Here is a 24,561-nt window from a genome sequence, read left to right as displayed (position 1 = left end):
ATGAGCAACAGGAATGGACGCATAACGGCCACCATTGTGCAGTAAAAACTGCTTTTAAGCTTCTTTTGGAAGAGTCAATGAAAAGCCTCCATTCAGAAGAATCATACTGAATGTGGAACTGAGCCATCAACCCCTCTAAATCACCATCAGGACCAATAAACATGTATTTTCATGTTTTTGGGAGCACTAGCAGTGAAAATAAATTTGTTTTTCCATGTTCAGTTTTTTTCCCCCAAGTATGATGAATTTGAAATTTAGCGATTTCCAGCTACCTGTTTGACCAAGGCACATTTTGATTGTGAAAAAACCTGACGTCCCAGGAAAAAACGGTGGTCATTTTCGAATTCAGCGCACCAAAAAACATAAGAATCAGATAAAATTATGAAAACAGCTTTTTGGTTGCAGACCTGTGTAATTAGTAACCCCCACTGTTGAAGAATTCATGAACTGTTTGCAAGATATCTTCTTTCCAGTGAGCAGATGTGATTAGTAACTTTGATCTTCCTACAGTCTACAAAACGTCCACAGTTATGGTTCTTCTGTTCACTACGGGGTAGATTTATCAAACCTTGTGAAATGGAAAAATTCAATCAATCAGATTCTAGATATCATTTTCTACAATATATTAGATCATTAATGGGCAACAAGCTGCCCTCTGAGCCGTCGCCTGCGCTCCGCAACTCCTTTGGGGTTAATAGCCAGATTTGATTGTGACAGCTTGTAACACTTGTTTAAAATGCCACTAAGACAATTTTAAATAAACATTGGAAACTGTTGCTTGGCTTTCTGGGAAACAAACACAATTATCACTTGTTTAAGGGATATATTTATCTTATAAATTTATATTATAATTCTAAAAAGGAAAAGTGGAGGTGTTGCTCATAGCAACCAATGAGATTATTGCTATCATTTATCTAGTTTGTTCTAGAACAGAGATGTGCAACCTGACATACTTCAAGGGGTTCATGTGCGACCTTCCAACCTCCAAAAGTGCATCAAATTACCTTTAATGTCAAGAATAAAGTAAAAACAACCCTGCAACAACTTCAGGCACCCCCACGTCACTCATCAAGATGTCCCCATATGCCCAGCTGCTCCAAAATTCTACCACATACCAGTCAGAGCTGCCATCTTCAATAGCCCCACCAGCCACTCAGACCTCCCAACGTGCCCCCAATGCCCCTCAGACCACCTCATATGCCACTCACACCTCTCCTTTGCCACTCAGACTTCCCCACATGTCCCATCAGACCTCCCACATGCCACTCACAAATCTTCACATGCCCCCCCCATGCCACTCAGTCCTCTCCACATGCCCATTACATCTCCTCACCCTTACCTGCACAGTCGTAGCCCACAGAGGAAGGAGGGAGAGCATGTGATCCAGAATCTCCTCCTCTTCCTCTGATTGGCTGTGCTGCATGAAATGTGGTCACATGACTAGGAAGTCAGCTGCTTCCATTCACTCTTATTGTCTGAGAATGAGGCAGATCAGGAGCTGTGGGCTAGGAATGGTGGACGGGCGCAGGTGAAGGCTTGGGCCACTGGCACCCCGTATATCACTTATTGCCTACCACTGCTCTAGAAAATTATAGCTATAATCCATACTTGCCAACTCTCCCTGAATGTCAGGGAGACTCCCTGAAATAGGGGTGATCTCCCTCACTCCCTGAAGAGTCTGGCATTCTCCCTGATGCTAAGCCAGTACAAGACGTGGTTGGCTTCGCCATCTGTGGCATGAATGACACAGTTCAGAAATTGTGTCCTATGTCCATGTATTGATGCCTATGGAGGTGGCCATTTTCATGGAGACCAAGATTTAATCAAAGACTGACAAGTAAGACAACATGACTTCAGTAATGGAGACAGAAATGTAAAAGACACTTCAGTCTCTAGAGATTCATTAGCTGCTTTTCTTTAACGCATAGTTGCCTACTTTCCCGGAATGTCCGGGAGACTCCTGCATTTCTGGGAGACCTCCCGGGAGAGCAGGACAACCTCTCGGTTCTTGCCCCCGCAATAGATAAGTGTTGGGGGGTGGGGCTTAAGGACGCACTGTCCCCTGCTGTAATTGGCCAAAATTGTCGCAATTGTTTAGGGGGCAGGGCCAAATGATGTGATTCGTAAAGCCCTGCCCCCCACACGCCCACCTCCCCTGGGATCTCCCTGAAGCCAACAATGAAAAGTTGGCAAGTATGCTATAATCTGATTGTTTGCTATGGGCAACACCTCCACATTCCCTTTTTAGAAGATTTAGTAAATCTACTCCTAAATCGTCACCCATATGGAAGCAGAAAAATTAATAAACATGGTTTGCTCTCTTATGTCCATCAATTGATTAAAAAAATCCAGAGGACATCTCTTTACCTATTCATACAATAAATTCTCTTTATTTGGTTGATTTGATTTAATGACATTTCCGTGATCTGTTCTGTCTACATCAGACATATTGTAATACTATAGGACATAAAATCCAGTCACTAGAGGCTGGTCACGTTATGATGGTTGATTGTCTGCCTCTATGTCCTGCTGAAAGAGGACATAATATAATTTGCTCTATTTCTAAATGTATTTGTGGCTGCATAAAAATAGACTTTGCTTAGAGGCTTTAATACGGTGGAAAAATCATGTCTCAAGGTCGTAGAAAAGGCTGTTGTACTTAATAACCCAGTGATATAAAATCAACGTGTGCTGCGTTATGCAATTTACTGCCCATAACTGGTAATATGTCGAGTATGAAATAAAATTCAACCATTTCTTTTATTTAATGGAGAAAGGTGTTCATGAAGTAATTTATGAAAGGGGCACATACTTATCATTGCACAAATGTCAGGTTTGCTTGTGTTTGTTGTTGTTTGTAAAATGAGATGTTGCCTGAAGGATAGCTCACCGTAAGGTCGGTGTTTCAGGCATTCGGTGGGAGGGATACGGTTCGCTTTTGCTCTGCAACCAGTGCCGTGAGGACCCTCAATATTCACAAAGTACCCATATCATACAGACTGAAGAAGTTTCATTTAAACCATACAGTGCAGCACGGTGGCTTAGTGGTTAGCAATTCTGCCTCACAGCACTGGGGTCATGATTTCAATTCCAGACATTGGTCTTATCTGTGTGGAGTTTGTATGTTCTCCCCGTGTTTGCATTGGTTTACTCCGGGTGCTCCGGTTTCCCCCCACACTCTAAAAACATACTGGTAGGTTAATTGGCTGCTATCAAATTGACCTTAGTCTTTCTTGTGTGTGTGTGTGTGTTATGAAATTTAGACTGTAAGCTCCAATGGGGCAGGGACTAATGTGAGTGAGTTCTGCGGAATTAGTGGTGCTATATAAATAGTTGATGATGATGATGATACACAACACAGCAATCAGTAGTTATTTTATGTAAACTTGAAATTGATAAGTTATGTCTTTCTATTTTAAGGCATGCTTGTCTACTTTGCAGGAATGTCTGGGAGGCTTCTGAATTTAGGGCAGTCCTCCCAACTCCCTAAAAAGCAGGCGATCTCCCGGGTCCCGGTCAGAGGCAGGGCTTAATGACGTCATTCGCAATGCCCAAATCCCAACAGGGTGCAGGGCTACAATGACACAATGGCAGCTGGCCTCCTCTCTGGGATCTGCTGGAGGGGAGAAGGCAAAGTTGACAAGTATGTTTTAATGCTTGTCTTGTCAAGTATGTCTTTCTGAACAGGTGATAATGAGGGGGGTTGACCAAAAAGTGAACAGCAACTTTAATTACAAAGTATTCCGCTTGTCAGCAGGGAGTTTGCCTACATTCTTTTTAAACATATTAAAGGTCAGGGGAATATTTCCTTCAGCAGGTATCCCTGAAGCAATCTGTGTTTCCCATTTAAATATTGCTATGTCACAGTGCAGTACATTGATCTCTCTGTCAGCTGATAACTTGTATCTGTAAGAGCTTTCAGTGGTACCTTTTACAGGTAATTGTGTTAGTTGCACTCTGTGTGTAGTATTATGTAACAGTGTAAAATTACATGGGGCCTACAGACTGATTTGTCTCCAACTACTCAATAGAGAAAGAAATGGACGCATTCAGCATTTACAATAAGCTTTTCTTTAAATTAAATAGAAAAGCAACTTATTTTGTTTCAAACTAAAACTTGTTTGTTATAATCAATATTAAAACTTACAAACTTTGTCAGTGATTTGTCAGTACATAGGAGAGCTGAGCGCCTAGAATCATGTCATTTGGCCCAGCCCTATGGCAAATGCATCATTCTGCCATGGAGATGGGGCTAAAATTACGCTATTCGTGAAAATTTCATCTTCAAGGCCCCTGTTGCACCCACTTCACTACAAAGTAAGCAGGATGCAGGAGAACTGTCTGCTCTCCCGGGAGTCCGGAAATCATGAGTCTACAGCACAATACGGGGGAGAGTGGACAAGTATGTATCAAACACCCTAAAGAGTCAACCTGTGGGCCCCAGAGCAAACATTACCTCCCAGACCCGCTGTTATTCTCTGTAAAGAGTACAGAGGGGGCCTATACTGAGCAAGCGGCCCAGCGCACGCTCACATGTGCCGCTCAGAATAGGATTCCAATTTTCAGGACAGAGAGGGGGCACTGGGGAGTGCTGCAGGGGCTTGGGGTGGGTGTTTGGGCCTCGGACAGGGCCTCTTCACCTCCGGGCCCATATACTGCCCCCCCCTCCCAGCACCCATCGCAGCTCTGCCACTTTCTTTGCTACAAAATAAAAAGCATATGAGAAGTGACCTTGGGGTTCCAAGACCTGTACTAGAAATTTAAGTGGATTTGTGCTTTTATATAGCCTTGGGATGCCCGACTGACTCCTTATATGATACCTTTATCAAGACCCTTGTGGAGACCAAAATGTAGATATAACATTTGAACACATTAATACATATTGAAATTCATTGAAACAGACTGAAGAGTGCCGTCACCTTCTAGAAATGATTAATAAAGGGTTATGGATCTCTCCTTGACGAGTCACCCAGGCTGAAACCTGTATAGTCCACTGTTCAGTTTTGCTCCTCATTTATGGAGCGAACTGGACAGTCTGCTCAAACCCACTCTTTGCTCTCTGTAGTCGATACTGTGAACTAGAAGCATGCAAATATGTTTGTGGGGAAACATTAAAATATGTGTTAAAGAACATCACATCATAGTCCAACCTCCAACCTCTTTAGATTCAACCCTTTAATTAAATGAAATGTTTCCAAAAATACTGATTGCTTTAGATTCCTGTATGGCATCAATCGATCACGAGAGTGGTACTGTTGTGTGTTTCAGGTTCAAATAGAAGGTGCAAACTATGTCTAGAATAGGACATAATAAAGGACACGGCCCCATCACCACCACCTCAGAGCTGGTGCAAATCTCAAGTGGCTGTGCGCTCTACTGCAAAGCAAGAAAAATACCTAAATATGAACCATGTCCACCCTTTTTTCTCATTTTGATAAACGAGATCCACAAAGTGAACTTGTTTTTCCACTGCTCTGCCAAACTAGGATGTACATTTGTGCCTAATCTGCTGTTATCGCCCTCTCTCTACCTAACCCGTCCCATTGACCAGATCAAACTTCTGCTCCTCTTTAAATGTCTCCTTGCTCTGCAAGCGCATGCGTAATGGTGGAAATCCTGGCGCACATTGGTAATATGAGCTGCAAAGTGCCACCCAAAAAAATTGTGCAGTGCGCTTCAGTCATGCTGTACTTTGTAAATGTGGCCCGCTGGCTGTGCACCACTGAAATTTGTAGAAACTCACGTGAAAAATAAAACCCTTTAAAGCTAATTCCAGTACACACGTAGTACAGAAATCCACATGCCACCAAAAATCTAATTGTAAACTAATTTTGGCAAGGATCCGAAAAAGTTCTGTGTCGGTTCTTACAGATGGTGCAATCAGGGCCAGTGTTGGGCTCTCCAGCTTGCGCATGCACTGATCCCCTATCCTCCTACTCTTGTTCCTATGCCTGCTCTATTCAGAGTATAAACTCCGGACAAACGTACCGGGCTTACCCATACTTGCCAACGCTCCCTGAATGTCAGGGAGACTCCCTGAAATAGGGGTGATCTCCCTCACTCCCTGAAGAGTCTGGCATTCTCCCTGATGCTGAGCCAGTACAAGACATGGTTGGTTTCGCCATCTGCGGCATGATGACACAGTTCAGAAATTGTGTCCTATGTCCATGTATTGATGCCTATGGAGGTGGCCATTTTCATGGAGACCAAGATTTAATCAAAGACTAACAGGTAAAACAACATGACTTCAGTAATGGAGACAGAAATGTAAAAGACACTTCAGTCTCTAGAGATTTATTAGCTGCTTTGCTTTAATGCATAGTTGCCTACTCTCCGGGAATGTCCAGTAGACTCCTGCATTTCTGGGAGACCTCCCGGGGGAGCAGGGCAACCTCCCGGCACAATAGATAAGTGGCAGGGGGTGGGGCTTAATGATGCATTGTGTCATCTTAGCACCGTCCCCTCCTGTAATTGGCCAAAATTGTGACAATCGTTTAGGGGGCGGGGCCAAAATGATGTGATTCATCAAGTCCCACCCCCTGCACACCCACCTCCCCCGGGATCTCCCTGAAGCCAACGAGGAAAAGTAGGCAAGTATGGGCTTACCATCTTCTACCTTCCCTGGCTGCTGTCATAGAAAATAGATTATGCTGAATCCCTTGGCAGCAAGACGTTTATCACTATAGCCCCACGCGTCCAATAGTAGACAGCGCTCATGTTCTGCACAGATTACTGTCGTCATCTCCTTTATTTTGTGTATTTAGGATCTTGGAACCTTGAAATGATTTATTTATCACTCTATGTATTTTTTTTTAATTTGCAATAATACTTTATATACTGGAGAATTCTTCCAGTGATTAACATAACCAGCTGAATGAGAAATACATACAGTTATTTATTAGAGTCTGACTACTACAAGGCCAAGCTAAATCTAGTTAATCTTCTCGACAAACAAACTGATGTATCATGCACGTCAGCGTCAAATGACTGTAGCACAAAACAGGTCAGTTCATCTGTTTAATGAATGTCTAGTGTGTCATAGGATAAGTGGCAGCCGCAATATAGTATCAGTGACACACAGCAATAACCTGACAACTAAACAGGTGGATGAAAGAAAAAGAGGCTTAAAGGAAACACAATAATGTAAATACACCTTTTCGCATTGGAAAGAGCTGAAACATGTTCCATACATGAACCTTCTTGTAGTACGCACATAGGTGAAATGCATCATCAAATAAGATTTTTAAAAATGTGAAAAATTAAAAATAATTAAAACTTGTAGTTTCTCCACAATATCTACACTATAGTTTACCATGCTGAAAATGTGTATTTAAAAAGGTGGTTCCAGTATTTAGGGGGCTCCTATAACACAGAATGAGTGACATATTGTCACCCATGGCTACAAACCGACCAGGGACCTGGTCTGTGGGGAGTTTGTATGTTCTCCCCGGGTTTGTGTGAGTTTCCTACAGGTGCTCTGGTTTTCTCCCAAACTCCAAAAACATACTGGTAGGTTAACTGGCTAGACCCCATTGTGTGTGTGTAAGAAGAAATTTAGACTGTAGGCTCCAATGGTGCAGGGACAGATCTGATTGGCTACATATTCTCTATACAGCGCTGCGGAATATGATTAACACTATAGATAGCATAACATTTATATAGAGTTACAGAAAAGTTAAGTCTGTATTGCATTATATAGTCAGCTAAAAATAATATTTGATAATGCCATTCATCTAAGTGTGCACTACAACAAGGTTCATGTACGGAACATGGATGTCCCAACGCCTCCTAAAAGCTCAACATATCCAAAACAGAGCTTATTACCTTCCCTCCTGCCAAAATTACTACCTCCCCTCAGATCTCCCTCACTGTCAATAACACCACAATCTCTTCAGTCTCCCAAGCCCGCTGCCTTGGTGTCACAGTTGACTCCGCCCTCTGCTTTATTCCTCACATCCAGACTCTCTCCCAGTCCTGTCGATTCCACCTTAAAAACCTTGCCAGAATTTGCCCTTTTCTTATTCAACATGCTACTAACACTCTGGCATTCCTGACACCCACATATACACACTTCAATCCATCCTAAGTGCTGCCGCAAGACTGATCTTGATCTCCCCGCTCCACATCTGCTGCAACACTTTGCAAATCCCTACATTGGCTCCCTGCGTACTCTGTTGGTTATATCTTCTGATGTTACTAAAGGTGTTCAGCGGTGTCAATGTGGATGTTAAGCCACAACGCTTTTGCAACTTAAACAGGTTGCTGTTTATTTAAAGATGATAACAACAGATGAACACAGTTACTCACAGTTGATCGTAATACAGCAGTATTCAGCAGTAACAACAGTTGCAGCAATCAGGCTATACAGATATAGACAGTACACACTTGTATATATGCTATGCAGTCTTGTAATATGCTTATACACTCTTATGGATATGATGCAGGCAGGTTTGCTATACTGCACAGCCGTTATTGTTGTTGTGGGCAGGCAGACTCTGTAGTATATATGTAGGGAGCCTCCAGTGACTGTATATAACACTTTGGGGAACTTATATTATCGGTTTTCATGTCTGCTGTTTTATGTATGTCCTGTTTCCCCTACTGTACGTCGCTGTGAAGCACTGTGGCGCCTTACAAATCTTCAATAATAATAATAAATTAGTCATATCAATCAGCCATATATCTCCTACCTCTGGCCTAGACACAATGGGTAAATTTACTAAGCCTTAGTTCCGACGAACCGATTCTTGGTGCTTTGCCATAATTTTTTTAAAGCAGCGATTTTACTAAAGACAAAACCTGATGGGTTTTGTCTTTAATAAATTTCCCATTTTAAAATATTATAGCAAACTGGAACCGCCGCTTAATTAATATACCCCAATGAGCCTGAAGCTGAGTTGGATGCATGTTGGGAGTAATATATGCTCAATAAAAGAAACCCACAAAAATAGCGCAATTACGCTTATATGCTGAGTAGTTGGCATCTCAAGATGCTTCCAGTTCCGCACCTGCAGCATATGCGCCAGGTTACGTCAAAGGCATACATACACCCACATTTGTCTAAACACAAGGTCATTAGCGCAATTCTTTTGTTTGTGAAAAACACATTCACTGATAGATTTCATATAATACAGGAGATAAAATATTCTTTGTCGAGTACGAATGAATGTTGCTAAAAATATTTTAAAAAATACGTTCCCCTCCCCATAACATATGCACAATCACTGAAGAGATCTGCATGCACACATATGCGTGCACCCTCTGTGTGGGCATGCTCACTGTAAATTTTTGTAACTTAGGCTACACAAATGGGAGTATATCCAACTGAGCATCAAGCCCGATTGAGAAGACTGTTATCAGATGCTGGTTTAAATGGGGAGGATGGAAACTGGAGTAGAGTGAAAGGAACTTTCTGTTTTGCTATAAAAATATCAGTATTAGTAGTAATTATCCAAGTATACTTTAACGAAATTAGTATCAATTCCATCTACTATATGTATGAACATCAAACAAGTGAATGCTTCATCAAGGTCCTCAACAAACTAATCCATCAAGGGTCTTATGTGATACTGCCTATATTGAAAATACATTGTTTGATATCTCTCTCTACATATCATTAATATTTTAAAGAAAGGATTAGAATAATACCAATCTTTCTCAAAGTGTTAAGTATGTATGATGGCACCATATTTGACCCCATTGTTGTTCCCTACAGCTGGCAGAGGAAATTATTATTTTGGAATATCACTTTAAGCACGATAAAGCCTCAATATTGGGATAATAGTTGAAAAATATCATTAGCACTAGTAACTATTGGTTGTCCTGGCTGGTGTAATTCATTCTTATGTATCTTGGTATATATATAAAAAGATCATCCTGAATTAGAAGGTTTATTTTCAACAAAATCATCTTTAAGAGCATTGTCCACAATATCCATTATTTGTTTGGAAAGGTCCATGATAGGATTCATTATTAGGTTGTTTTCTCTCACATAGTTTGAGGTGTCCTGTGCCATGATAGACCTTTGTCTGCCAGCTTGATTGTGATTGTTATATTCTCACAACATTACTGTAGAGCTGTTAAGTTCCTCCTTAGAAAGATTGGATTGGAACGCAGATTGCTGTGCCTTTCTATATTGAGTGTCAATACATCTTATTTATTTTACTTTGCAGATGTTCAGCTCTGTGGCCTGATGTGTTTGAGGAGTTACAAATTATTATATTTTTTTGTACATTATTAGGTTTCATTTTTGAGTGTAGATATCAACAATTTGGCACCCATGTTAAATTGCTATTCAGTCTTATGTGTCCAAAGAAGAATTCTCTAAGTCCAATATGAAGACATCAGGCTATTGAGTAGGACATAACAAAAGGTCTGCAAGAGTTATAGCTCAAGGTGACTGAACAAATATTTACTAATGGTTTTGTCTTCAGCCAACCCAAAAATGGATTTGGTGGGTGGGATGACCTGTGATTTTTGTGGTCCAGTCTGTGTTTGGATTACTTCTACTCTTGTTACAGTGATGTTTGAAATGCTGTAATAAATCTTAAGAGTGCAATGTTGTTGGAGCAGACAAAGATGACGAGGTGGTAATATATTCTCCTAAAATATGCTGTAATTTACAAGGCTCCATTTGCTTAGTAAACCAAATTTTGGTCAAGACGAGTTTTCCTCTACCAGCAAAACTTTGTCTTAACGATTCCTCAAGAGCAAGGATCTGGTTTTACAATATAAGCAGTTCTATGCATGGTCTCAATAGTATGGACAATCATGTCAAATAAACATACAATTCTACAGCGCTCAATGCCAGGACATAAACAGCAACATAACTATAACCTTTAAACACAGTAACAGATTTGCACGTTCTATACTGGAAACATTGTTTCTACACGTTTGAATGATTCTTATCAATGATGGGCACAGTATTACACCTGTGCACGCCCACTATTTGGTTAAAGAAACTAATAGCTGGGCAATGGTAAAATATTCAAAAGTACCGTTGTAGGCTCAAATCTGAATAGTAGCGTGATTCCATAGGTTAAAACAAATCTCCAGAAACTGTGGGCTTGTATACGATTGGTGTTGCACTAGATTGTCAGAATTATGTTCCCGGGAAAAGAGTGGACCGCCCGATTGAAAGCAATATTGTGCATTTACCGTGGAATTAAAGTCCCGATGTGCCCTCCGCAAATTTATTAAAGGTGCATCGCAGCAGATATCATGGATATCTGCTGCTTTGCACTCCTGATCGTTTTTGCGAGCAGTCACCATTCAACAGTATGGTGACTGCTCTGGCCGCAATCTAACAAGTCCCGAAAAATGGCGTACACTATCAGAATTGAAGAAATCCACTGCTGTCAGCTCTGCTCCGAAGAGCAGAGCTGGACAGCGCATGTGTGGAGGGATCACATGATCTCTCCCTGTCACTCAGCGCGCACTCTCTGCAACGATAGTTGCAGAGACAGAGTGGGGACTTTGTGCGCATGTGCAGTGCACATGCGCAATTGAAGGAAGAAGAGGAACGAAGAGTAGATCCCGAGACAGCGCATCCGAAGAGGGGGGTAAGTGTGATTTTTTCTATCACAGAAACAGCAATTTTTCGGAACTGCTTTTTCTGTGTTCCCTTTTTAATAAATTTGAGAAATAGTTCAATCCTTTTCCTTGCGATAAGGATTGATAACTATTTCTCACTTTTGCCGATTAATGATAAATGTGCCCCAATGTTTCCAGTATAGAACGTGCAAATCTGTTACTGTGTTTTAAGGTTATAGTTATGTTACTGTTTATGTCCTGGCATTGAGCGCTGTAGAATTGTATGTTTAGGTGTAACATTGAGTCTTTGGGAGAGTCTCCCTACGTGCTGCTTGTGACAGGATGTTTGTAAATTACTGGATTAGAGCGCTTATCCCCAATATATATATATATATATATGAATCATTTCAAATAAGCTCTTATCCGATATGTGTTACCACGTCAGGACAAAAAACTGTATCGTCTTGAAATAAAATAGGTCGAAGATCTTGCACTTGTGGCAATCTTTCAGCTCTGTGTAACCTACCAAAGTTTTCCATGTAAATCCAGATTACTAAAGCCAGTACTTTAAAAAAAAACCACCAGTAGTTTGAAGGGTTAAAAAAACTATCATGCCCACACACTTGCAACAATGGCAGCTGTCGCATTATTACTGTATACAAATACCTTTTGTTGGAAGCCGGTGCCGGGAATTCTTCATGACACATCCATTGAGTCATTACTGAACTACTACACCAGGTGGTCTGAATAATTCAATAAGTCAGTGATGGAGGTACCACTTGGCAGTAAGCAGGTGCCTTTTCTGAAGGCTAAGTGCCAGCATTCACAGTCAATGAAATAGTTGAATGAATTCACAACAATAAGAAGGTCTTATGGACAAACGGCTCTACAAATTTCTGTGGTGCCTTATAAATAAAGCATAATAATAGTAATAATAATAGTAATAATGATAATAATAATAGCATGGTCTTGTAAACAATATATTAGACAGCTAGGTAGCTAGCTAGTTAGATATTATATCTATGTAGCACTCCTTATTACAGTATATATATATATATATATATATATATATATATATATATATATATATATATATATATATATATATATATTGGTGTTCTTGTTTATTTATAAGGATTGATAAAGCAATCTCATTGGGTTGTGGTGCCATTCAGTTTTTCTCAATAATAATTTAAATATTTATAAGCCTATTCAACTATACCTATACTGTGTTATTGGCTGATCATAAAATATGGGAATCATTGTCCTTTGGTCAATGGACCCAACAAATAATTGACCGATCTGGTTACAAGTAGGTTGCTCTGTGTGTTTGCAAACTGGCCACAGATCTTGGGGTAAATGTATCAAGATGCAATTTTCTAACAGGTTTGAAAAGTTGTGATGTTGCCTATAGCAACTAATCAGATTTCAGCTATAATTTATTTTGTACATTCTACAAAATGATAGCTAGAATCTGATTAGTTGCTATAGGCAACATCTCCACTTTCAAACCCACTGGAAACTCGCATATTGATAAACTTTTCCCCTGGTTGTTCAGAGATCGGACTAAATTACTGCAGAAAGCCGGATGTGCAGCAAGGTTATCAATCTAATTACATTTTAGAATATACTTGTAATTGCCTTGCATTACGACCAACATCGGAAAATAAAAGAAAAGCATTTAATAGAAAATCCATAACGAAATTGATTATTGCACAAACTTAAACAACCATATCATAACCCTAACAATAAACATTTTAAAAAAAATAAAAAAATTCTGAATATCTAATTAGCATATTATCAAATAAAGGATTTATTGGACTCACATGTGCTAGGCGATCAAATCTCGCAAAGAGTTCATTTAACATTCGGACTAACTCTTGTGCTGATAAGGTAGTAGATAGATTGGTGAATCCTTTTACATCTGCAAAAAGAATGCTACAAAGAAAAAAAAATCAATATTAATGTCATGTTTCTAAGTACGAATAACAAAATTACATTACATAATATGAATTTAAATAAGTCAAGCACTATACAGCTGTAGCTTTTTAAATATAATTATATAGACAATGTTTATTTAAATGTTGACGTTGAGCTTTTAAGAAAATCTCATCACTAAAAAATGTATTTTAAAAATTTACAAACAGTTGAAGTTTGTCCTTAAACATATTAGATTGCAGATAAAAAGATTGCATAATTGCAAATGCTGACAACACAGTCAATTTGCATTTATTATGACGGCTGAAATTTATTTTGCCTTTTCTTATGGCTTAGTACACTCTGCAAACACTTGCTGTCTGGCATTGATCATTTGCAGTATATAGTGGAGGAAGCTAATGCTGTTTATTTTAATACACAAAAGCCACCACCTCTACATTTATCTGAAACCTTATCTCAAAATAATCTCCTTCTCAGACCTGCCCCTGACCTGTGCCGTGTCTCTAGTAATCACCTTTTACACCCACCTACAAGACTTCTCTCGTGCTGCTACCAACTTTGGAACATCCAACAATGCCTGATCAGGCTCTTCCACAAACCTACCAATATTTAAACACTCTCCCAAAAACACAACTCTTTTTTAAAGCTTACCCAATTCCCACCTATACTACTTCCATTGGTGCACCCTCAGAGCTGTCCTAGTCTTTACTCTGAGCCACATTTGCACCTCTCGCAATGACTAGGAGTTAACAGTAATATCGGCGGCCGTACCTGCCAACAGTTCAGTTTTTCCAGGAACGGTCTGAATTTTAACACCTGAAATGGACCTGGCTTCATACAGAATGGGTGTGGATTGCTTTAATCTGGGTTGTGTTTTGGGTGGATCGTTAGTATGGTTGATCTTTCCCAGTTTTCCAACTGGGAATGTTCGCAGATACATCGATGATAAAAGAACACAACACTTATTAGGCCAACTCATTTCCACGTTATAGTCGTGGTAGTCAGCATATCAATGCTGACTACCCCGACAAGACTTACCCCAATGTCTTCACACCAAAGGGCTCCTTCCCGACGAGGCTGCAGGACGACTGATGTGCCAAGCGGCTGAAAGCAATCGCGATGAATGAAGAAGCCACCGCGACTTGATGACGTGCTTACAGTCGCTTGGCACATCAGTCGTCCTGGAGCCTCGACGGGAAGGAGCCCTTCGGTGTGAAGACGTCCGGGTAAGTCTTGTTGGAATAATCAGCATCATTATTCCGTACCCTACCGGTTATGGTAGCTTGGGTGCTGATGCCTAAAGTGTCCTACCCTTTTAAGGTGGTTTTTTTTAAATGCACCTGTGAATCAATATTCATGGGAGGACATCTATCCATATTTGCCTACAATTTGGACCTCTCCTCCTGGAGGGGTGATCCAAGGTCCAAGGGAAAATTACAGGGAGCGTGAAAAAGAAATCCGGGAGAACATTGCAGGAAAGTATGGAAGTATGCATGCATTAATTCACTACAAATCTGTGTCTTATGAATAATGGGACATGAAGCGAAGTCACTGCTTTGTAATTAATTGATAGGTGCGTTTTCAGCCCACTTTATGGCTGCATCAACTGTATGTAGATGACAGTTATATCTATGATGTTTTATTTTCCTGGTGAGCCAGACAGCACTCATATCTGTACATAAATGGAACAATTGCCACACAGCAACAATGTACAAACAAACTAATATTATGATTGCAGATTAAGGGAGTTATTTTTTTCCCTTGCAAAAGCGAAACATCTTCTCTTCACGCAATTTAATCGCCTGACTTTTTCACTTCGGCACGGACAGAAATATAGGCTTTTCATGTGCACAACCTTTGCCCACTCATAGCTGAACACAGTGAATTGTATGCAGTCCCATCTCTCGCAGCTAAGCTAATTCTTTTCTACAGAATCTGTTCACCAACAGTGGCTAGCCAGAAGATTCTGGCACAGTGGGATCCAAGCTCGAATGTGCTTGAATCCTACTGTGATCCATATAACTCGTAAATAAAAAAATTGTGCAGGGTGTACTGCAAAATCCTAACCAGCCCCAGTGTCAGACACAGTTTTCAAATAAACTTTAATGCTTAGTGGTCAGTACTTCTGCCTCTCAGCACTGGGGTCATGAGTTCGATTCCCTACCATGGCCTAATCTGTGTGGAGTTTGTATGTACTTCCCATGTTTCCGTGGTTTTCCTCCGGGTGCTCCGGTTTCCTCCCACACTCCAAAAACATACTGGTAGCTTAATTGGCTGTTATAAAAATAAATGACCCTAGTCTGTTTGTGTGTATTAGGGAATTTAGACTGTAAGCTCCAATGGGGCAGGGACTGATGTGAGTGAGTTCTCTGTAGAGCGCTGCGGAATTAGTGGCGCTATATAAATAGATGATGATGATGACTCCACAAACTGTAGTTTATCTTTATTAGATATAATGTAAAATCTTTGTTCTCAAACTGTTTTTCCTTCATTCTTGATCCCTTGTAGTCCAATGAGTAAAAAAGAAAAATCCTGATCCATCCACACACTAACGTTGCCTGCCACCAAATGATGGACTCCCCCAAGACTCCCAAATGCTGTCAACTGATCACTAGTGGTCAGCGTGGCCTGCTTTCATCATTTCCACGGCGGCCAAACAGTTTGAAAAACTTTTCTCAGCTGTTCTCCAGACCTTGGACTTTACCTGTAAGAACTAGTAACAAGCCATTTTTACTGAGTTAAGTAAAAAGTTATGGACAAAACCATGCTTAAAGTAGGATTTTGCCTAAGAAATCATGCACAATGTTTGAGCTCTTGTTATAGGCACCTTATTAAATACCCACAAAAGAGTTCAGAAATGTACTCTACCTCTAAATATACTTTTAAATATATAATTGTATAATGTGCACAGTTCACAGAATACAATGTTACACTTGTACAACATGTATGTATGGCACTATAATCAGGTCATTTGGCTGTTAGCGTGACTTGACAGCTTTGTACCAAGTGTATTCTGGAACAGATCCATGTATTTAGTTAAGCGTGCAGATGGAATCATTATTTTTGTTATGAAACTAAAGGCAGTGTTCATCCAACATATACAATCAAATATTGGTTTATAGGCTATGATAATTACTACACTAAGTTCAATGAAGAAAGAATAAGCTCAAATCAACCCAGTGGACATGGTACCACCAGAAGTGATGTCTATGACCTAGACTTTTACTTTAGTTTTACTTGTAAAATATTTTATGAAGAAAGTGTGTGTGTTTCTTCATTATTCCCCATACACAGGAAGGGTTACTGGAGAAGGGATAGGAAATCTGCATTGTACTGTACAGCTCACACTGCCGCTCCATGATGTGGGCGGTCTGTGCGGATCGCCAGTGACATCAGCAGTAGGAGTTGTTAGCGCTATGCACAAAGTTCCATCCTTAATGTAGAAGCAGAGCTGGGATCTGCTGTGAAGACTAGAGGATGTTCCAGTGGATGCTGCAGTAGGCAGGAACCTGGTAGGGGGGCTTGGATCACACGTGACAAGGATACCTCCCAACATTTGGGTATCCAGCCCTTACTCTCCTCCCTTGAAAACACCTCCATTGGGCTCCTGTTGTGAATGAGACATACCTCCCAAATTTCCTACCTGCGGTTCCTATTGGGATTGGCGGGACAGAGCCCTCAAATCAGGACTCTTCCGCCTAAATAGAGTCGGTTGGGAGATATGGGAGAAGGGAGATGAAGCATATATGACATATACCCTCCCCAATCTCCCCTTCCCACATATGTTCCCACACCATTCAACCCTTGTCACATATGAAAAGGGAAGCCCCTGCACTACAGCCCCACTAAATTTGTAAAGCGTCACTGCAGTACTGTCGTTTATATGCAGTAGTTTAACGTCTTTCAAAAACACAATTTTTCAGTTAAGGGTGAAAAAAGCCCAAATTATAAGGTCAAAGTCAAGGACAATGCAGCAAAGTCACAACTTTTAGCGTTTAGAAAGTCAAGCAGCAATATCAAAGAAAAACTATAAAGAGAAAATGTAAATTCTGATCATAATATGTAAAAAATAGACTTGTTATTTTATGTCTGTTTCTTCCTAATTAATGTAAGAAGAACACAATATCCTCTTACATCCCAATCTGTTTCAGGAACAGCCAGACGTGCATAAAAAGAGCCTACTATATTCAGAAAGACCGGATTTATTGTCAAAATCAAACAGATTATCCACAACATATATAATACTCATAAAACTTCTTTATAGTGTAGCTGTCACAACAATACTTCTTTATAAAAGTCATCCCAGTAAACAGGAATGCTACTAAACAAAACTTTATAGGATACATTATTTAGTAGCCCATATCCCTATACATTAAGTAGCCAACAGGATATCTGACTTGAACACTGAAAAACACAATTACATACAGATATGATGCCATTACAGGATCAAGAGCCAATAAGACTAGAACTTTGGACAATGTCTATACATATGTGTATTTAAGGCAAGAAAGAATGAAAAATATATCTGCATCTTGAGTTTTTAAGCAAGGTCCAAATAGCATCCACCTCAACTTCATTGTTTTGCCAATTGTTTCTCTTCCTTTTTGCCATTCAATCAGACGTCTTTAAATACAACAGAACAGTAAAGCCCTGTCCGAGCAAAGCAGTTCACTTTATGTGGTTGGGTACACCGGCATGGCGTATGAATGACAGACATAGTTGCTTATTCTCCAGGAATGTCCGGGAGAATAAACTCCTGCCTCTCTGCTGTGCTTCCTGTACTACAAGAAAATGGCGGTCGTTCTCCATAAATGGGAACAGTTTTTGCTATGCGCTTATTATAATATATTTTCCTCCAGTGTTTAAGATTAGATTAAGTAACGTATTTCAGGAAATAGATCTGTACTACAAGAAAATGGCAGCCCCTCTCCAGCAGAATTATTTAGCAGTTATTTTGCTTTTCCTGTAGTTCCTCAGGATAACTGGCCAGAGAGACTGTCCCACACACATAATATAAGTCTGTGTGTCTGTGTCTCTGTGTTTGTCTGTCTGTGTGGCTTTGTGTCAGTCTGCTATATGTGTGTCATAGCTGTCTACCCTCCCAGAATATTGGGAGATCACCCAAGCAGGTAGGCTAACCTCTTGGATCCTTGTTGTGCCTTCCGAATTGCCAGGTTGCTAATATGCGCTCATCAGGTTGCAACATTGCACACATCCGTGAGTCTGGCCAGCACTTTTGTGCAAATATTAGGGAACCGCTAGAGAAATGAGGATCCTCATGGCTCAATAGAGTCTGTACCAGGCTCTATTAGCTTTCTATTAAAAGTAATTTTTCATTGTTCTTTTATTCTTTTATATATTTGTTTATATTAGAAGTCCAAAATGTATTTGTTAAGGTTCAACAGAGATTTTTGACAGAAGAATTAAGGAAAAATTGATTAAGCCCTGTCAACGCGATGAAATGTTCATCAAGTAAATAGAGATTTTTTTTGCTTTCCTCTAGTCACTCCATTATCACTAGCGATTGATTGGGCGCCATTATTCGACAGAGAACTTATTATTTATCAAGTAGCGCAGCAGTAATTTCAGGTAAGGTCCCCACACCTCCCAGCAGGAAAGTTCCCGGGCAGCGGCTCAGGGGGCGTGGTCACATCTTGATGGGGGTGTCCCTGTGTCCCCAGAGGGCTGCCGATTGCTGTAAAGTTCCATGTTGCCCATTAGCTATCTACCGTCCCCCAACATTCTCTCAAACATGTTCCCGGTCGGGAAAAAAGGGCAGTGCCCTAAATTAGGGACAGTCTCTCTGAAATTGGGACAGTTGGGAGGTATGGATTTCCTAGTTGGTGACGCTGAGTGTTACCCATCACCAGATGTATTCATAAAAAGGTGCTCCCTTTCTATAGGATTGGAGATGGAGGGGGGCTATGAAAAGTTTTTTTTCCCAAAAAAACAATCTATATAGGCTAAATTAATATATTGGTGAGCACGGTGAGGGATAAAAAATTTCCTCTCCCCTCTGTTCCTTCCCCCGGGTTCTTGTCTCCTCACACCCTGCTCCCTCTCCTGTTTAAAATAAATAACAAGATAAAACCCCAAATTATGTGGAGTTTTTTTTTATTGGGGATATATTCATTAAAACTTAAAAACAATGATCTTTTTGTATGTGCCAAAAAAACAGAAATACTAAACACAGAATTCCCAGAAAAATAAACACCCAACACCCTAATTATAAACAAGCAATCCATGAAGTAATATAAATCTAGTGACACAACACAAAGCACAGAGAGAACAGGGTAAATTAAAACGTCGTACGCTGGCAAGATGGAAAGAGTTGGCATATTAGAAACTGCTTCTTAGCCGTAACTTAGTAACCTGAATACACCAGGGGATGTAAATATCAACCAGTCTAATTAAATAAAACACATGGGACAAGAAAACATTTAATAACATATTGGTTACAAAACACTCCTGGGACTGTGTAAAATAAGCTAATTTCAAACACAGTTAGGGTTGGATTGGAATTGCATTTACAAATTTATATTGTACATATATTAAAAGGTGAATTATCCAACCAACTATCGCTTAGGAAGGATTGATTTATGTTAATTATTTATTTAACATTTCAATTTTTACCTAAAACACTGCTCTGTTATTAGGCCTCATGAATATGTTAAATTAATTATGAGAGAGAGGGGAGAATGGGACTGTCTTTATTGTATAATACCCCCCCAAACAAGGGCAGGCTAGGCTGGGTGGTAGGGGGGGGGGGTCACCTGATCCCAGGTTGGTCCCATAGTGGGCTACCTTCTGTTGGGTCACCAGGCCACTTGCATTATTTTCCATCTAAAATGTTTCTAATAGGCTGCTGAGTCGAGTCTTGACCCCTGGACTAAAACTTGCCAGCCGGGACGTTTGACCTGACTGTTGGGAATGTTTAGAGATATGTTTGCAGGGGGTTAGAAGTGGGATTGATGTGGTCTAGTGCTTAAGAGGATGTTATGCAGCCACACCCCCTAGTGACATGACAACGCCCCAGTCGTGAGGAGGTTCCACCCCCCTCCTGCTTCCAAAAACTGTAATGTTGTAATGTTGGGTGGTATATTATATGTGTCACTTCTCTGTGTTTGAATGTTTATATTACATTGCTCATAGTGCGCCAGGCAATGGGCTTCACAGCAACTGAATGGTGCACAATGTTTCCCATTGTAGGTATAGGGACAAGACATCCCCCCCCCCTTTAACTCGTTTAAATAATTTCGTTCTGCAAGTGGGTACTCTTATTGCTGCTGAAGATCTTTCCTCTAGCTTAGTTATAAATTGTTTATTCATTTCTAACAAATAACAGCACATGATATAATTAGAGATAGTGGAGTGATGTAAATTGATACAAAGCTTTAAGTTTTTCACATTGTTCCTTTAAAAGGATGAACTGCAGAAGGCAGCAGAGGTTAAACCAAGAATATGTAATATACGTGGTTTTGTCAACAGCGGGCAACAGACTAACCTTAATGCGGATACAGAATAATGATCCAGGAGACGAATGGTCTAAACATTGTGTATTCTGGGAATTGCTAACTAGAAAACAATACTGAGTTGGACTCTGACATATTATTTGAAGTTGGCAAAAAAGGTTTTTCCTAGCTAAATTGGATGACAGATCCTGTGCAAATACTACTACATGTAATATATAAACTGCAGTAATACATCCAGTGATAGGAAACCCCGCGGGACATCTAAATCAAGAGGCAAAAAGTCACGTATAACATACTACTATATGGAGACCCTGGGCTGAGCACAACCTGCCGGCACTACTCCAAATAAATTCCTGTAATACTTAATGTTGACTTTGGGTGATTTATTTAATGAGGCCCGAAGCTAACGGCACACACAGGCATACAGAGGTCATCTTCTGATTGCATTTCTCAACATATATGATGAACCAATTGCATACTTGTCCACTATCCTCGAGTGTCCGGGAGACTCCCGAATTCCGGGTAGGTCTCCTAGACAACCGGGAGAGCAGGCCATTCTCCCGCACCTAGTGAAGTGGGTGTGATGGGGCCTCCAAGACTTAATTTGTCATGAATCGCATAATATCTTGATTTGTGGTACCCCACCCCCCTCAGCACTTGTACTTCACCTCCTCTACGGGATCTCCCAGAGACGAAGAAAAAACAGTTACTAACATGCGATTAACTATAATGAAATTATTATCTGGTATATTTGTGTCACTAGGCCAACTGCAATATTGCAGCATGTGAGGCTAATATTCGTTTCAATTTGGAAGGTCTGAGCCACAAAAGCGCCCATGTAGCCCACCACTGTGACACCCCACAACTGTGATTCCCGTCCACTGTGATACTTCTCCACTGTGACGCCCCTCCCCTGTGATACCCCTCCACTGTCACACCCCACCACTGTGACACCCCTCCACTGTGACACCCCACCACTGTGACACCCCTCCACTGTGACACCCCTCCACTGTGACACCCCACCACTGTGACACCCCTCCACTGTGACACCCCACCACTGTGACACCCCTCCACTGTGACACCCCTCCACTGTGACACCCCACCACTGTGACACCCCTCCACTGTGACAACCCTTCACTGTGACACCCTTCCACTGTGATACCCCACCACTGTGATACTTCACCACTGTGATACCCCTCCACTGTGACACCCCTCCACTGTGACACCCCTCCACTGTGACACCCCACCACTGTGACACCCCTCCCCTGTGATACCCCTCCACTGTCACACCCCACCACTGTGACACCCCTCCACTGTGACACCCCACCACTGTGACACCCCTCCACTGTGACACCCCTCCACTGTGACACCCCACCACTGTGACACCCCTCCACTGTGATACCCCTCCACTGTGGCACCCCACCACTGTGATACCCCTCCACTGTGACACCCCACCACTGTGACACCCCTCCACTGTGACAACCCTTCACTGTGATACCCCACCACTGTGATACTTCACCACTGTGATACCCCTCCACTGTGACACCCCACCACTGTGACACCCCTCCACTGTGACACCCCACCACTGTGACACCCCTCCACTGTGATACCCCTCCACTGTGGCACCCCACCACTGTGATACCCCTCCACTGTGACACCCCTCCACTGTGACACCCCTACACTGTGATACCCCACCACTGTGACACCCCACCACTGTGATACCCCTCCACTGTGACACCCCACCACTGTGACACCCCTCCACTGTGACAACCCTTTACTGTGACACCCTTCCACTGTTATACCCCACCACTGTGATACTTCACCACTGTGATACCCCTCCACTGTGACACCCCTCCACTGTGACACCCCTCCACTGTGACACCCCACCACTGTGACACCCCTCCACTGTGACACCCCACCACTGTGATACCCCTCCACTGTGATACCCCTCCACTGTGACACCCCTCCACTGTGGCACCCCACCACTGTGACACCCCTCCACTGTGACACCCCACCACTGTGACACCCCTCCACTGTGACACCCCACCACTGTGATACCCCTCCACTGTGACACCCCTCCACTGTGGGACCCCACCACTGTGATACCCCTCCACTGTGACACCCCTCCACTGTGATACCCCACCACTGTGATACCCCTCCACTGTGACACCCCACCACTGTGATACCCCACCACTGTGATACCCCACCACTGTGATACCCCTCCACTGTGACACCCCTCCACTGTGATACCCCTCCACTGTGACACCCCACCACTGTGATACCCCTCCACTGTGACACCCCTCCACTGTGGGACCCCACCACTGTGATACCCCTCCACTGTGACACCCCACCACTGTGACACCCCTCCACTGTGACACCCCACCACTGTGATACCCCACCACTGTGATACCCCTCCACTGTAAGTCTGTTTTTGAATTATTTGATTTTCACATATTTCTTGCAAACATTCTGCAGCAAAGTGATATAATAACAATATAATTGAGAATAAACAGTCTGAAACTGTATCATCCAGAGAAAACTGCTACGGACAGAAATACCTTTAATTATTATTATAATATAAATTTATTTTTACAGACTAAAATGTAAAACGGTGAAAAAATAATGACATCTTAATCCCAAATTTTAAGGAATAAAAGTGATCATTATCACACTAAAATATAGAGAGTATACAGTACAAAAACAAAGTTGTATATATGAAATGTGTTTGTTCATTTGACATAAAGAAACATCAATTTGACAGGAGCCTCCCATCACTATTCTGTGCCTGTCACTGCCCCTGTCATATGCAGCCCTGTCCTCACTAACAGATCCCTGATATATATTGTTCTGCTGGGGGACCCTGCTCCTTCCACTATATAACTCTCAGTCTGTGGCTTCCTGCTGCTTCCATTCCCCTCCTCACATCATGTCGCTGCCCCTGTCACATTCAGCCCTGTCCTCATTAACACAGCACTCATCTTCTGATATACTCTGTGCTGATGGGGACCCTGCTACTTCCACTATATAACTCTTAAGCTGGGTACACACTACACTGTTTTTGTCCAATAATCGGCTATATTAGCCGACATACGACCGCTTGTTCAAAAGTCAGGTCAGTGTGTGCAGTGACACGATGGTCAAAAGGACGATTGTCGCCTCATTTGGTTGGCCGTACCGTTTAATATTTTCGTTACAATCTCGTTTCCGTTGTGTAGTGTGTATAAACTTCCGACCGATCCACAACAGTGAGTACGAAATTACAGTCATTGCTCACGACAACATGGCTGTAAAAAGTCGCTAAAGGGACGTCCACTCTTCCCTTAATCGTCCTAAACAAGGCTAGTGTGTATGCAGTCCATGGACCAAGCGATCAGAACATCAATCGCATGTAAAATCGCTCGGCATAAAAAGTTGGTGGAAAATTCTGTAGTGTGTACCCAGCTTTAGTCTGTGGCTTCCTGCTGCATCCAACCCCCTCCTCACATCATGTCACTGCCCTTGACATATGCAGCCTTGTCCTCATTAACATATCGCTCATCTCCTGATATACTCTGTGCTGTTGAGGGGACCCTGCTCCTTCCACTATATAACTCTCAGTCTGTGACATTCTGGTGCCTCC

The 24,561-nt window shown here is 41.6% G+C and overlaps 1 protein-coding gene across 2 annotated transcripts in view; it reads right to left on the bottom strand.

The window, feature by feature from the left end:
- Positions 1-24,561, bottom strand: part of ADCY8 (adenylate cyclase 8) — a 204,927-nt gene that overhangs the window by 108,271 nt on the left and 72,095 nt on the right. For both annotated transcript variants that reach the window (XM_075211702.1, XM_075211704.1), the window contains exon 4: positions 13,359-13,470. In XM_075211702.1, the coding sequence (XP_075067803.1) occupies positions 13,359-13,470 (112 nt within the window). The remainder of the gene's footprint in view (positions 1-13,358; positions 13,471-24,561) is intronic.

The sequence above is a fragment of the Mixophyes fleayi genome, chromosome 5, assembly GCF_038048845.1.
Source record: "Mixophyes fleayi isolate aMixFle1 chromosome 5, aMixFle1.hap1, whole genome shotgun sequence".
Lineage (NCBI taxonomy): Eukaryota > Metazoa > Chordata > Amphibia > Anura > Limnodynastidae > Mixophyes > Mixophyes fleayi.
The sequence above is the reverse complement of the archived record's forward strand: the minus strand, read 5'-3'. Positions and strand labels throughout refer to the sequence as shown.